Source organism: Triturus cristatus, chromosome 4_1 (genome assembly GCF_964204655.1).
Source record: "Triturus cristatus chromosome 4_1, aTriCri1.1, whole genome shotgun sequence".
Taxonomy (NCBI): Eukaryota; Metazoa; Chordata; class Amphibia; order Caudata; family Salamandridae; genus Triturus; species Triturus cristatus.
This window is the reverse complement of record NC_140585.1, coordinates 952,511,663-952,528,336: the sequence shown is the minus strand read 5'-3', so window position 1 is coordinate 952,528,336 and position 16,674 is coordinate 952,511,663. Positions and strand designations below refer to the sequence as shown.

General features: G+C 41.0%; 1 protein-coding gene across 5 annotated transcripts in view; it reads left to right on the top strand.

Annotated features, from left to right (window-relative positions):
- Window positions 1–8,876, top strand: part of LOC146855888 (protein NEDD1-like) — a 544,173-nt gene extending 535,297 nt beyond the window's left edge. For all 5 annotated transcript variants that reach the window (XM_085650677.1, XM_085650673.1, XM_085650675.1 and 2 more), the window contains one exon: window positions 8,713–8,876. In XM_085650677.1, coding sequence (XP_085506803.1) covers window positions 8,713–8,829 — 117 coding nt within the window. In that variant the 3' untranslated portion in view covers window positions 8,830–8,876. The remainder of the gene's footprint in view (window positions 1–8,712) is intronic.
- The last annotated feature ends 7,798 nt before the right edge of the window (window positions 8,877–16,674 follow it).

Below are 16,674 nucleotides of genomic sequence, written 5' to 3'. Positions count from 1 at the left end.
AATAGGCCCTGAAAGGCACCTAGATCCAATAAGGAAGTGAATCCCAGAGCACAGAGGAACAGAATACTAAGGGATCATCAAGTGAGAAGTCATCCACTCTGGCAGTTCAAAGGATATGACTAACAGCAGAGATAAGGGACAGGACTTATGATTGGGGCAGCATTCATCAGGGAAAGGCAGACTGCCCATGGCTAAGCCAAAGCACATCACACCCTGATATATGTAGGAACAGGGCTCGTAAGTTAGGGCAGACAAACCCATACTACTCAACTGGCATCAAACAACCCATACATCTCCAGGCACTGCACTTTGCAATTTGCACTTTTTCTCCATATTCATATATTTTTTACATTTGATAAAATACACATCCTACCCCACAGCCCTAGGGACACTAAATTCAGGGCCCAGCAGTATCTCAAATGTTCTTAACTTTGCACGGTCTGAGCCGAAGTGTGTACAGAGTAATAAGTCAGCTCGCACAATATTTAAGACTGCACTAATTTGAACATGTCTGAGAGATATGTCTCAATCTAGTAAATGTTATTATTTTAATAGGCTTTGTTTTAACACACTGATTTTATTGTAATGACCGTGTTATTTATGCTTCTTATATGATTTTAAGTAATCACATAATAAATCTTTGACATTACTTGACAGTCTGAGATGTCAGCTGTCCGCATCCACTGGTCTCCAACTCTGATGGTTTCCGAATGTTGTATATCTGACTTCACTTACTGTTTCAGGACTCTGGGGTGACTTAGGTGATGTGTGGCACTTTATAAAATAACTCATTAGTGTGGAACTCATTGCCTTTACATTAGCAATATATATGTTGATATTTTAGGAGCAAGAAAGTGCTTAATTGCACCATTTCTCACACACATATACAAAAACACAAGTGCCTTGTAAAAAGTAAGATCAAAGATATCACCAACAATGCTTGGGGATAAATATGTACTGTTTTTAATAACTATTTTGGTCCATTTCCATGTGTGAGGTGACAATTAACTGTGCTAATGCCTTTGGAATTCATGCATGAACTGTTGACTGAACATATACACACAAATTATTTACATAAAAGGATCTCAACATTAAAATAAAGCATGAGAAACAGAGACAAATGAATAACTAGTGATGGAAGACGTGTACACTCATTATTCATCCACATCGTCTTTTGAAAACAAGTATAATGTAATTGAATATTTTTAATAGTTTTTTAATTGCTGATACAGACAAACCCAGCGATCCATCTGAATAACATCAGACAGCAAAGCGGAAAAACGAAGTTTACAGCAATAACAGGAAGACAACAGGGTAATCAGGCACATACAGTCCCTGTAAAAATGTAAGATATCTCAAACCGACAGGGCCAAACTACTCTGAAGACATATGTGGCCCCATTTGGGGTCTAGACGGCGGAATATCTGTCCGCCCTTGCAACAGATTTACCTCGTACGCCAAACTCAGATTTGAAGCCCTCCACCGGGACGGCACAGATTGTGGCAGAGCAAGGGAATTTTGCCCACAATCGCGGCTTGCATCTTAATACCCGCGGGGGGAAGGGGGGGAAGGTTGCGCGGGGATGGGGGCCGGGGAATAAAGAGATAGAAAACTCACCTGACCGCCGGTCTGCGCCGCATCTTTTGGGCCCTTGGCGCCTTCACTGGAGTGGCAACCCCGCCCTCCTCAGCCAATACTGGTGACATTTTAATGTTGCCTCTTTTAATTCCTGGGAAACAAGTGAACTGCCTTTGCCCCGTTGGTTACTCTTTCTTTAAAAAATTTTATTTTATTTTTTAAACGCGCATGTTGATTTGTGTCAGAGACGAGCCATTGGGAATATTCTTTTTTTTTTTCAGCGATATCCACTTGATGGCTCAATGTAAGAGTCATGTCAGAGATATTTCACAGCATATTTTCTTTATTTAGATAATGCAGTTCACAAAAAGATTTAGTAAAAGTTTTACTGCTGATACTTTGACAGGAGGCAAGAAAATTCAATCTGGTCAGTAGATGTTCTGACCAGATACATGGTACAAACTGTAAGTCGGTCAACTTTAGATTGAGTACAGTCCAGATGAAGGGAGTGCCCTATAAATATGAGTAGAAAAAGAGATGTGTTGATTACATTTTAAAGAATTAATTAACTCGGAGAATTCCTGGCCTTTAGGTCCTGCCCGGTCATCGTTAACCCAATAGTTAAAGCCACTGAGAATCAGCAACTAGGAGTAATCTATGTGTAGTCAGCAGATATTATAATAATACTGTTGACGGAAGACTCCTATGTAGTTGGGGTGGGGGTGATCATAGGTCAAGAGACAGTATGGTCTGTTACGTTAATTCAATGTTTATAATTAAAGATTAAACTTCTGGTATGGGTTTGGTTTAAGTGTAGATACGTGAACTTCCAGTGAAACACGGGTACCACCGCTCCCCCTTTTTTATCTTCCAGTCTATTCTGATATAAAATATATTTATTGTTGAGTGGTGGGTATTTTGTCAGACATTTATTTAGTTCTCTATGTCTCACCATATTTATGGCTTAAATCCATTTATGTATTGTTGTCAGTCATGAAATATTTTACACCTTTTTATGCATGCTGCTAAAACAGCTGGGCATTCTTCAGACATTTGTTTACATATACTATGTCATTTCCTACCTATCTTTGGCTTAAACCTATTTACGAATTGAACTAACTATGGAGTTTTTATGTACTGTATTTATTTTAAACACATTTATATTATGCTACACTCATTTTGATGGATTCGATTGTCCAAATAAAGAATCATTTATCTTGAAACTTGTTGGGTAGTGCAGCTAAAAGGCCTAGAGTGGATTGTTCAGCGAGTCGAGTTTCAGGTGAAAGTAAATATATTGAGCTTTCCGTATTTAACAGATTGAAAAATTCCAAATTTTGCTTAACTAGGGAGCGAGTGTTTAAATAGATGACCTGGATCTCATGGGATAGTGCTCATATGTTGTACCTAAAGTTCTGAAAGTTATATATATAATGGGAGAAGTGGGCTAAATCAGTAATCTGTTTTCCTTTAAATTAGCTAGGGTGTCTAACCTAATTTATAGATTTACTGAGAGGTGGGAGGCGGATGAGTTAGTCTACAGGCATAGTGACCAGTCTTAGCCGGGTACAGACTAGCTTGCCTTGGGCACACCTGCTGCACACGTTGGTGCCACACTGAATTTAATTAGGACTGGACGGTGCTTTCCCGTCAAAGCTAGAGCGCGTCCTTCAAAAATGGAGGCTCAGTGTGTGCATTTTGTTTAAGAAAAGAGGGCCGCTGCCGCTCCCTCTGCAAGAAGTGGACTGAGGACTCTTATATACCCAACAACAAGTGTCCGTTAAAAAAACTGACAGACGCACATACACAAGCACACTAAAATTCAGTAGTTGGGCAAGAAGCATGTGCAAGATAAGTCTAAAAAGCAGCAAATTGTAGTAAAGCACCCCGTCACTCACAGTGCTTCTCACCAGTTGAAAGAATAGATTATCAAGAAATAACGGATCTACATCCACAGTGTACTTTTGTTACTGCAGTTGTATTGACAGAAATTGTGAATAGGTAATGTTTTTAGTGTTTTTTAGTGTGGTGTTGTGCTCTGTTCAAAGACATAAAGTGAAGGAGATGAAAGGAATTCTCAAGACTCGTAACTAATCCTCAATTAATGTATAGCTTATCTGTAGGTAGCTGGAAGCATATTGTTTTCATTATTGTTTACTGTTGATGTGGCGTACAAGACGCCTATCCCAGGCAAAAATAATAAGACCGCTGACCTGGACTAGGTAATAATGAAAGAGCAGGAAGAATAAAATGCCGACATCTGGGAGCCAGATACTGACTGATTTATTATAAAACTCTTATAAAAATTCGCATTAACCCACCAATAATTCAAAATGTAGACCTCACTTTTGAGAGGGTGGTTGTGCAAATAGGTAACATACTGGGGACTCTGATTTTGTGGCATGATGTGGGGACTTGGAGTATGGCATTGAAGTATAATAAGTGCTAAAGCTGGGTGGCACAACTAGTGCAGTGCCCTAGGATTCTCTGAACAGCATGAAAAGATGACTTACCCATCCCACACAATCTGAAGGTGCTATTGCCCTGGTCTCACATTGTGGATGATCTCAAGGGGTCTCTTGTGCTTCGCAATAGCATATTATGCATGTCTGGGTTTCCTGCTCATCCTCGCTCCTTCTCCACTGCCATACTCCCACCAGCTGCTGGTTTAATGAATTGTGACATTGGTTTATCACAGCACATACTTCCCATCAGTATTCACTCCTTCCGGAAGACAGTGACCATTGCTTTTTCTAAGACCGATTGATGTTTAAAATGAGGAAGATTTATGCAACAAGTCCAGAGATGATCACCAGAGTGTCACTTCCTGTATTCATCGTTTGTAGATACAAATATTTGACTTCCCGGAGTACGTGGGTGTATCTTTATCTGAAGGAGTGTTGTAAGAAGAACAGCAAACCAGTGATTTTGCTGTCCTTTTGAAACTAGTAGTAATTGTCTATTGAGAACATTTTTGCGCTCAATAGAAAGGACTTAGAATTCACCTTTTGTAAGAAATTGAGTTACTGGTTGAGGGGGGTGTAACCCTACTCAAGCAGAAACCACAATCCTGGTCAGGGTGAAGTCACAAGCAATCCCTAAATTAACCTGTCTCAACCCTCTGGTAGCTTGGTACAAAGCTGTCAGTCTTAACTTAGAGGCAATGTGTAAAGTATTTGTGCAACACTTCAGAAAGGATTTCACACCAGATTAGAAAATCAGAGAACATTTTAATAAATAGAACAACACAAAAATGACAAAAATTCAATTAGTAGAATTGGAGATGTGCAATTTAAATTTGTTTAGTAAGAATAGCCGCGCAAAAAGTACAAAACTGCAACTGTGTGTGAGAAATTCATACTTTTGGCCCTGATCACCCCCATTTTTTTAATTGATACTGGTAGTAACTGACTCAAATTGTGCCGTCGGCTCTGCTTACCAGTCCCAGGACTAGTGTTCTGCTTTAAAGGTGTATGGTGGATAGGTACGATTACAATTGGCAATGACATGCCCCTGTAAGTCCTTACAAGGTGCTACTTTGAGGATGCCTCCATTGCAGGAAGCTCGGAGGTCCTGCATTGTTGTAGAGGAGGCCATCAATGGGCAAGCATGCAGTGCGAAGTCCTGCTTCGAGGGAGTGTTGTGCGCTGGCTGCTTCCATAGAGACTGCGGGGCTTGCGATGCGAAGTCCTGTGTCGTCGTCGACACTGCCGTTCACGAGAGGTTTGCGATGAGAGGATCTGCGTTGGGGATGCATCATGCAGCGGCGGTTCCAATGCAGCTGCGAGGTCGATATGGAGTCCTTGCACTGGAAGAATCCTTGTGCCCCCTTTCTCGGCTCCAGACTAACTACAGGAGGTAGGCAGTCCTTTGTGTGACAGCAAGACAGACCTTACTCAAGTGTAAGTAGAGCTCTGCCCAGTTCTGCCCTTGCATTTTGTCAGTGATGGTCCATCAAGGCACACCTATGCTCTCTACTGTGTGTGGTATCTAGGAGGAATACACAAAGCCCATCTGTCATCTACACCCAGCCATGTGACCCAGAGATTGGCTGCTGGCACTAAATGGCTAAGGCAGGAAAATGCCAACTTTCTAATAGTGGTATTTTCAATTTTTGTATTGTTAAATCCGACTTTACCATAAGATAACATTTCACATTACAATTCCAAAGACACCAAACATGAACCTGTTCCAATTTGGAAGTTAGTTTATTAAATGTAATAAGGTAACTCTATAGGAGAAGCATGCCTTGCAGAAGTGAAAATCAGATTTAATCTATCAGTACATGTCCTACTTTTTACATACATTGCAACCTGCTCTGTGTGCTGTTTGGGGCCTACTCCAGGGGTGACTTGTATGTATTAAAAAGGAAGTTTTGGGCCAGGCAGAAGATTTACTTTACCTGGTCGAAATGGCAGCTTAAAACTGCGCAAACAGGCGGCAACAGCAGGCCTGAGACATGTTTAAATGGCTACTTAAGTGGGAGGCACAATCCGTGCTGGGTGCCCACTAGTAGCATTCAATTTACAAGCCCTATGTACATGTAGTACCATTTTATTAGGGACTGATAAGTAAATTAAAGATGCCAATTTAGTGTAAGTTAATTCTTCCATGTTTAGAGGTAGCGCACAAGTATGTCAGCACTAGTTAGCAGTGGTAAAGAACACCGAGCCCTAAGGCCAACAAAATATGGAGAAGTAAGGAGAAATGTTTGAGGGAAGACTACCCTAAGGCTGACAGGTCTAACACTTTTTAATGTTTTTGTTTTTTATGCCACTAAGGATAATTGTTAATAAGCTAGTGGGGTTTGCTCAGTAAATGTGGAGGACTCCCTTTGTGAAGCATTGTGCAAACGGATGAAACAGACCATTTGAGCAGGATAGGAGGAAGAGGAATGAGAACTTCTTGTGATCCATACATAAACACTTTTGTTACTTTAGAACCATAGCCGAGCATATTACAGGCACCATTTGTGCGCATGATTGGATGCTTTGTATAGGTGCATTCTACTTGGGATATTGGGGTGGCAGGAAGAGGATAATGCAGCGGAGCATTTCTTTAGTGAAACTCCTAGGACGGCCCCCACAACGTTTTTATTTCTGGGAATAGTGTTTAGAAGTTTACCATTTGGAGAGCCTACAGGGCCAGGGCCTACTGGATAGCAGGTACTAAAGGTGCAAAGTATTAGGAGTGGGGTGAACACAATCTCTGTTTTGAGGGTGACCATTTCTATAGGCAACCTGGTCCATGTTAGAGCTAGTGCAATGCTTTTACGTCTAATACTGATACCATGCAATTTATTAATTAACCTATTAGTAGATTTTGTATACATTTTTGGGTCGCATTGCTTATTTGTTGTGAATGTTTGGTTAATTAAGTAAATTTTTAGGTTGTTTTAACCAGGAAACAGCCTTAACAGCGCGGCTCGAACCATTCTGTGCCTTTACAATGCAGTCCGAACCACAAATGCGTCTTTACAGTGCATTGCTATACCACGCAAGTAGTTACAACGACTTGCATTGGGGAAAGCGTTGTTTGACTGTTGTTGGACTTAAAGTCCAACACTTTACCTACTGCTGCGCAGACTGGAGTTAGAATAGTAAATTATACTATTCCAAAGTCCAACGCTTTCCCTAAGGCAAGTTGTTGTAACGACTTGCATGGTAAAGGAATGTGTCGTAAAGACGCATGCGTGGTAAAGGAATGTGTTGTAAAGACGCATTTGTGGTTCTCACTGCGTTGTAAAGTAATGCATGGTAAATGCACCCGCGGTTCAAACACACAACCGTTTGATCCATTTATTTTTTAACGGATTGTTTTAATGTAATGTTATCTGTTCATTCTGCCTCAATATAGTTTAGAATCTAGAAGGGTTAGAGCAGTAGCACAGAGTCTGCCCTTAATTTGCTTTAAAATCCTTTTCACATTTTTGATAATGTGTGTGCATATTCACCGCCAGTGCCAAAAGGACGGATAGGGAAAAATAATAGCACTACTGGCCCAACAGTCCTTCCTTTTGGTGTTAATGCAACACTGGTGGATAGGTCTTCAGTCCCTCTTCATTGTTTCAAGGACTGAGGTTCATGGAAAACATGCTGCTCTTTTACGTTTTTTGGGGGATCCTGGCTTAACATCCTGTATTCTGACAACTGCTGGACGCACGGCAGGTGGGCACTTTTTCACTGTTGCTCACAGGAATGAAAAAGGCAAATAGACCATGGCGGACAGTGGAAAAAGGACAAAGAAAAGTAACTGGGTGTCTTTTAAGCACCATAGTCCCTGAGGGGGTGGTCTGACCAGGAAATACTGCCAATGTGTGGTTCTAGACATGCTAGATGCATGAGAGGTTTGAGGAGAGGAGGGTGCCAGTGGGCAAGTGCGTAGTGGGAGCTGTGAATGCTAGTGGACTAGCACTATAGATAGATGCAAGACAGCTGCTGTGCATTCTTCCAGGCGATAGTCATCCACACCGGTACGCAGGATCCCAGGAAGTCCAAGCATCACCTGGTTGGGCCAGATTACGCATGGATATAATGGTGGCCCCATTGTGAGGCTCTCCATGGGGCTGGCATTATTAAGACCCGAGACACTATTGAGAATGAAGACCAGGAGCGTGGAACTAGGGTGAGGGGAGTGCTGATCTAAGCTGGTGGAAGGGTTAAGCTGGCAGAGGAATCAGCTGGTGAAGGATGGGCAGTAGTCTGGCCGGGGTTGGTGAAGGTCCACTTCACCAACTAATCAATGCTATGCTAAGAATAGGAGGCTGAAGAAGAGGGAAACACTGAGCTGGTCTGCCACAGAATTCTTTATAGCTTGGGCTGAAAAGGGATGGCATTGTGGCTGGACAGCAGTCTGGTCGGACTTGAGAAAGCACACACAATTGTGAAAGGAAAGGGAATTTCTAAAGTACTACAGATGTAATGTGTGTGGTATTAAGCTGCAGGTGAATTGCTGAATATGTCCTGTTGTGTTTCATCTTTATTCAAGTCGAATTGTATTGTAGGCAACAGATAACTAATGCTGGAGCAAACTATTGCGTTGAAGTAAACCTGGCTATCATTATCTTTGATCAAACAAATGCGTTACTGTGTTGACTATTTTAATCATAATACTAATATTTTATTTCTCTTTCAGAATGAAATACACGCTTTAATTGACGCATATTTTGTAAATGATGATTTGATGCGTGAAACAGAGAAGCTTCGAGAAGAGAACAAAAGATTAAGAAAGCTTTGCTATAAACATGTTTAAGAAAACTAGATACACCTGTTAACTTAATATAAATAAATAAAATATATTTCACTAAGCACGTACATTTAAGTGAGCTTTACTATTTAATATAAGTGGACCATCATTCGTTGGTATGCAATAAATTCCCACCGCGCATCTACTCCTTCACCTCAAGCGTTTGTAGATAGAGATGTGAAGCAATCTTGCCCTGACGAATTGTAGACACAGAACATCTGCCAGACGAAGCTTGCTTGTGAGCTGAGGGCCCCAGAGTGCCAGGACGAAAGTATTTTTCTTGCGTTGTAAAGTGTTAACTTGTGACATGTCACTACTTCGTAGCATTAGAATGTTCACAGCCCGCTGGGCATCTCTCTGGTACCATCTAGTGGAGTGTGGCGGAAAGGTCTATTAGTTCATAAGAGAGCTTGCAGGACCTGCTGACCAGAAGAAAGATCCATAAATAGCGAGAGGTGATCCATGGACCTGTAGGAGCTAGATAGAGTAGACATCTTTCAATAGCACCTGTTCTCAGGTTGCTTTTGAAGGACCCCAAGTTTGATATCGTACATCAGATCAAAGTAAGTTCGAGAGGCAGTTTTAATTGTGAGATAGACAGGTAAATGTATCCTTCAGCAGACAAAGGACTTCCGATGAGCTCTTAAACAATTCTGTTGCTAAAGCTTGTACTAAATTATTCAATGTAAGATTAAACTTCCTGTCTCCTATAATATCTATGAACAAGAACAGATTACTCAAATTGTACCCAAAAAGTGTCGGCTTGAGTGAAATGGCAGGGGAGTTCCACAGTGCTTACGGTACAGCCTTCACAACATTATCCAACATACGACATCTGTATCCAAGAAACCAAGAGAAACTATAAAAAACAGGAAAGTGAATCATTATAAAGACGCTAGAGTGCGTTGCCCGAGCTGGAGGTTCAGAGCTGGAGCATGAGCAGTTTACTGGCACTCATAGTGTAATACACCATAAAAATAGTAAAGTGACGCCGCAGCATAGAATGGAACAAGGCTGAAATAGGACAGAGCGTAGAATTCCTAAGCAACACTGATAAAGTAAGCACTTAAGAAAGGGAATTAGCAAGGGGAATGCTGCTTAGCATTATATTACGTAACAATAATCATCTGTTACACTCCATCATCCTAGCTTAAACTCTGCTGAACCCGAAATGCTAATAGTTCGTGTTAAACATCCTTGTTCAGTGCAGTTAACTCTGTCTTGACTAAGGTGTGCTCCTGTCTGTCAGTCATTAACAGTAAGAGCAAGCATTTTTAGCTCTGCCAAGGTAGTTCTATTGGTTTTACCGGTACTTTTTTGCTGATGCTGAACAACATTGACTCAAAGAAAAAAAAGTGGTTGTTGCCAATGTGGAACAGCAGCAGCCAAAATAATGTGAATGATGTATACGCATGCATGCACAAGTAAGCATTATGATGCTACGCCCCAGTGTTGTGACAGCTGCATGAACATGTTTCATAATGCTGCAGCCCTTTTGAATTTTTTTCAATTTACCATTCCCAGATGGTGGATGTTGATTTTGGAACGGTACACAAAAACAAGCATTGGTAATGCTTCAGTTTCACCTACGTGATGAATAATAAATCAGTCACCATCCGGGACTAATGAAAAAGCTCCCTTAGAAGTATCATGGTAGTTCAGAGGATGTGATGTAGTGGCCAGAGCTGCTGACTCGACAGGGATCCCGGTTCGAGTCTTGGTGGCGGAACATCCTGTGATTCTGGGCAAATCGTCTTAATTTCTCCTGATACTTCCCTTATAACTATACTACTATTGTTACCAGGGATTTAAATCGATAGTAAATACAATAGGATACAATTATGGTAAATGTTAGACACTGGCCAGTGAGGGTTAACACTAACTGTCTACGGAAAAGCCAAAATAAGTTTGTTGCAGGTGAAAGGTGACTAGGATCTGCCACAAGGTGTTGACCCCCACAGAAGTCACACCGAAGAACTTCGCATCAAGGTGTGGAGCAACATGTCAGAGACTAGCTCATAATTTTGAGTTACAGGCAGTGCTTTAAGTGGGCCACGTCTACGTCCTCACTTTTCATCTCTGGGGCTTTGGGGAGCATTTAAATTGGGCGACGCTCCTCCACTCCCAACAGAGGAGAAGCCCCTGCATGCAATCTTAGCTTTATACTGGATTAAATAAATCTACAAGTCCCAAGAAAAACCGAATCTTGTTCTAACTACCTACGCATGGACCTAGGAAAGTTGGAAGCAATGGCCAATGACAAGCTCTACTTGACACCAAATTTTCGTGTTGTGTTTTTAATCAACGGTAGCTTGCTAATCAAGGTCCCCATATGCCCACTTTTGGATATTAAAATGGTATGTGTCGTCCAAGGATTTTTCAGCAATGATTTTCATGGCAACCGGTCTTAACACCTAGGAGCTGCCAACCGTACAGCAAAGGTGGGAATTTCACTGACGGAGAGCTGGCCTGCCGAGAAAATACCACAAGAAGTGTCAACTCTTTTCTTCCAGAATGTAAAACAAGTTCCCTCTTATCAATGTAATGCTGTGCACGAGTGAAGTGTACTCCCCCCGTACGTCGGTCTCAGCTTTCACTACCGTCTTTATGGCTGCTCGAAGCTGCTGGTTGAGAGCACGGCTCACGCTGGTTGTGGGGTGGAGGGTGAGGAGACAATGGAGAATGTTAGAAATGGGATTTCTGGTTGGCTAGGGCATGCACCTTAGCGAGGCAGAAACCACCACTCTAGTCAGGGCATGGGAGTTACACACTGAAGATAACCCCCGCTCACCTCCTTGGTAGCTTGACATGAGCAGTCAGACCTATCCCAGAGGCAATGTGTAAAGCGTTTGCGCTACACACGTACACACAGCAGCGACACACTAGGCACACCACAAAAGAAACTCCACACAAGGTTATATCAAAAATAGACTTTGTATTACTCATAAAACACATTAGAGCGTAATCACATATATAGATTGTGCTACCTGGCACTAGGTATTGCTTCAAAAAACAAATTATCCCTTAATTCACTCAATCAACAAGAACCCCCTATCAATAGTGGAATTCATTAATTCATATAAAACACATAGATAAACTCAAAAAAGATCTCACTCAAAATCCCTGAAACACTCAAACAATGATGCTACTATAACATGCAGTGCAAACAAGTCAATGTATTTCTTTAGTGCATGTGAATATTGTTAAAACACAAATATTATAAAAACACCTATAATAAAACACAATGCATAATTTCAGCATAATTAAAAACGATACAATTCATCAAATCAGGACATAACATAACATCTTATGACACTTTTACCACAGAAAACCCTAAAAAATAGGGAGGACGAACAATAATAGACAGTATGCTTTGTCTTTTAACTCAACAATTCCCTGGGAGTAATTTTAGCTAATCTTGCTAAAATCACCCAGCCCCTCTAGAGCCACTGCACCTACCCAGTCTCTGTCACTCCAGAGCCAGACATGCAATACACAAGGATGATTACCAAAATTCTCAATAAGAGCATCAGATGATGGACAACAGAGTTTTGCAACCCTATTTAGATTCCATACCTTGTGATCTTCGGTTCTGATTGCATTTTTTAAAAACTTTAACTACTTCATAGGTATCAAGTATTTAGAACCATTCACATTTGTCCCCTTGCAAGGATTTTTGATTTTGAATAAGTCACCCACACTGATAATAGTCTCCTTTACCCCTTTCCTGACATCCAATCTCTTTTTGTTTTCACACATTCTCTGTATCTGTGTCATCACCAACAGTTTTCAAACCTTGAGATTTGTCAAGAATCCAGGAGGGACAGATCATGGTACAAGGCTTTCTTTTGTGTAACAACTTGAAAGGAGTTCTACCCGTCATAGAATGTGGAGAAAGTCTGTAATTTTTAGGTCTCGCTGAGCCAGCGTGCATGCGCTGCTCGGAGAGACATTTAGTATATGGGTGTTCAAAGTGCTACCCACATGATTTCAGGCCTGAAGCTTGAGTGCACGATGGCGTGCACATGCACAGCTGCTGCTCGCACTTCCTCCTCCCTTCTCCCCCTCCCTTTTCGTCAGCTTTAATCAGGCTCCTCTGCTGCTGGCATTCCCCCCTCCCTTCTCGCCCAGCCCTTCTTGGCACCTCGGCTTGCACTCACCCCTCCTTTCTCCCCTTTCGGCCGCTTTGATGTTCTCAGTGAGCCGTGCGGCCAATGCTTGTATTATATTGTGGCCTTATTATATTGTGGCCATGCTGCTGCATACTTTACGCTCTCCCAGCGCCGGTCACTAATTAACAGATCGGGGGGCTTTGCCAGGATTCTCCCTTCACAGCCATGTTGTGTTTGTGGAAGAGGTTTGCATGCATCCATCATTGTTTTAAGAACATACTAGTACAGCTGATCTACTCTTTCATGAACATGTCACGGAACGCCTTGGTGACGCACATTCATCTGGGCTTTTTAGCACTGATTAATCGAGATTTATCGGTACTCATCGGAGAATGAAAACGAGCGGACGATTGAACCCATGGCCTCAGGAGCAGAACACAGATTCTAGCAGGATGCATTATTCCATTCAGCCGTCAGACCCACGCGCTTCAAGGGCAAAATGTGACAAATAAGTGGTTCTCCCTTAGGAATGTCGTTACACGTGTCACCCTGTTCCCAAACACTTCCTAGTCACTCCTTTCTTGCACACCCATTGCTTAGCTTGAGTCGGGAGCTGCAGCTGGGGCCCACCAGCACTCCTTTTTGGCAGCCACCACTTATTTTTCCTCAACCGACTTTGATTCAAAGCACGAGTGAGAAAAACAAGCAAGCATTGGCATAGCCAATAGGTCTCGCCCTTGGGACCTTATAAGTGTTTAACAATGCAACAGTTAATGTTGTTATACCGAGGATATTATGCTGTATAACTAAATACTTATAAGGTCCCAAAAGCGAGACCTATTGGCTATGCCAATGCTTGTTTACTTTGTTATGAATTTCAGTCTGCCCTCACTTGTGAAGAGACAGAGCACACTGATTAACTTCGTTGAGCACTCTGTTAAATCTTTCTACAATTCCATTCTTTTCTGGATGATATAGTGCAGACTTCTTGTGACTAATACCTTTATCAGACAGATACTTGTTCATTTCATTCAAGGTAAACTTAACGCCACTATCGGATAATAATGTGTATGGAAAGCCCTCTCTTACAAAAATGTCTAAAAATTTTATTACATGTCTTGTTTCCATAGAATTGGTGACCTTAACTTCAGGCTACCTAAAATATACATCTTTGAGAACCAAAACATACTTGTGAATGCTGGTGTGTTTGATGGGACCCAAAATATCTATTGCAACCTCTTGCCAAGGAAGTTTGGGTAGAGACCTTAAAGTCATGGGTTGAACTCTTGGTTTAAGAATTTTGTCACACAGATTACACTCAACACACTCCCTCACACATCTCTCAATACAAATGTCCATCCCAGGCCACCAGTACATTTGTCTTAGTATCTCTTTTGTCTTAGAGATGCCTGGATGACTCTAATGTGCGTATTCAATCAATTGCATCCTTAAACTGACTGGGGGATTCAATCTAGAGCCTCTCAACAAAATTCCATTCTGACAAGATAATTCATCTTTCACGGAAAAAAACCCTTAAGAGAAGCACTCACTTTGGAATGATCAGACAAATTGTTTTTGATTCCACTTAGGACAGCTTGCAACGTTTCATCATTTTCTAGCTCCCTAACCCAAGTGTCTTCTTTTATTATGCTGTCATTGACGAAACATACAGCATATTCATCAAACTCAGATAGACTATCTTCACACATCTCTTTATCTGTATTAACTTTACAGGTCAAATGAGAGCAACAGTCAACTATTTTGTTCTTGGCTCCCGGAATATATTCTATGCAGAAATTAAATTCTTGAAGGGCTACAACCCACTTGCGTATTCTAAAAGAAATGTTATCTAAGCCTTTCAATTCTGAAATTTCCCTTAGTGGTGTATGATCTGTCTTGATCGTGAAATTGTTACCCCACAAAAATTTCCGAAGTTTTCTTACAGCCCAGAATATACCTAATGCCTCCTTTTCTATGACAGAATAATTCATTTCTGCTCCTCTCAGACACCTGGATAAAAATAAAATAGTATGTTCCACACCATCATGTTCTTGCATCATGACTGCACCTAGTCCTGTAGCACTGGCGTCAGTCATGACAATGATTTCTTGACTAGGTTCAAAGCTCTTCAAAGAGGTAGCAGTAGACAAAAGTTGCTTAATCCTTCTAAACTCAGATTCACATTCTGTATTCTATTCATAGGTAACACCTTTTTGAATTAAAAATGTTCTGTGTCTTAGCTGCTAAGTTAGGAATACATTTGGCATAGTATTCCGACATTCCTAGAAATTTTACAACTTCATCCTTGCTGCAAGGACTGAACATGCTGTTAAGGGTGCCTACAAGTTCTTTTTTTGGTTCAATGCCAGAGGCAGTGATCTTATGACCTAAATAATCATTATCCGTAATGTTGAATTTGCATTTCTTAGCTTTCAGAGTAAGACAATTTTCTTTAAGTTTATTAAGAACAAACCTGACTCTGTTTTCATGTTCTAGTTCAGTGCTGCCAAAAATAAGTATATCATCTTGATATATTTTTTATACCATCACAGTTTTTGAATATGTGTTCCATCATTCTCTGGAAGACTGCAGCAGCTGAAATGAGGCCAAAAGGCATCCTTAAATAGTTTAAAGTCCCAAACGGAGCTATGAAAGCTGTCAAGTCTTGGGAAGATTCATGTAGCATCACTTGATGGTATGCTGATGGTAGATCTATAGAGGAGAAAAACTAGCCCCCTCCAATAGTGAAAACATTTCAGAGATATTTGGTAATGGATAGTGATCCAAAATAACACATTTATTGAGTTCCCTGAGATCAATACAAAGGCTAGACTCTCCATTAGCCTTAAGTGCCATGATGACTGGAGCCAGCCATTCTGTTGCTTCGACTTCAGCAATGATGCCACCTTTTAAAAGTTTGTCAAGTTCTATCTTCATTTTATCTTTAACTTTAATTGGAACACTTCTAACTTTACTAATGACAGGAACAGAATTCTTTTTTAATATAATTTTGTGAGAATAATCTTTCAAACAACCCAATTCCTCTTTGAACACCTCAGGAAAATCACTTTCATACGAAGAAGAGTCAGCTTGTGATAACTTATTTTGTTCAACATCAAAGATTACCTTTTGACTAGTTTGTGATTGATTTGATTCATCCTGTTTTAACCTTATGAAAGGAGTTTCAGTGGGGTCAAGAATAACTCTGAGACCCTTTTGTAGAGACCAACGTTCCAAGGAATCTCCTCTTTCAGAAACCTAAATCTTTCCTGTGGCTGTACTGGTTTTGTAAGAAATATTACCATTGAAAAATCCTGACAAATTAATGGGTTCACCACCATACCCTCTAGCTTTAATGCCTGGTTTATGTAGAATTACTTTGTCCAACAAGTATCTGTCATACACCTCTCTTGGGATCAAATTGGATTTAGCTCCAGAGTCGAACATCATGTTCACTGGAATATTTTGAATGTTCACGACATCAAAAGGACCATCCTGATCCTCATTGTAATCTCTTCTACCTCGCATTCTTCACCACAAGAGATCTTCTGAAGTTTCTTCTTCATGAAATCACTACAACAACATTTTGAGACATGACCCTTTTTTTAAACCAACTTTTTTACATATTGCTTTAATGTTAGAAATGGGATTTCTGGTTGGCTAAGGCTTGCGCCAAAGTCAGGCAGAAACCACCACTCTAGTCAGGGCAAGGAAGGTACACGCCAAAGATAACCTCTGC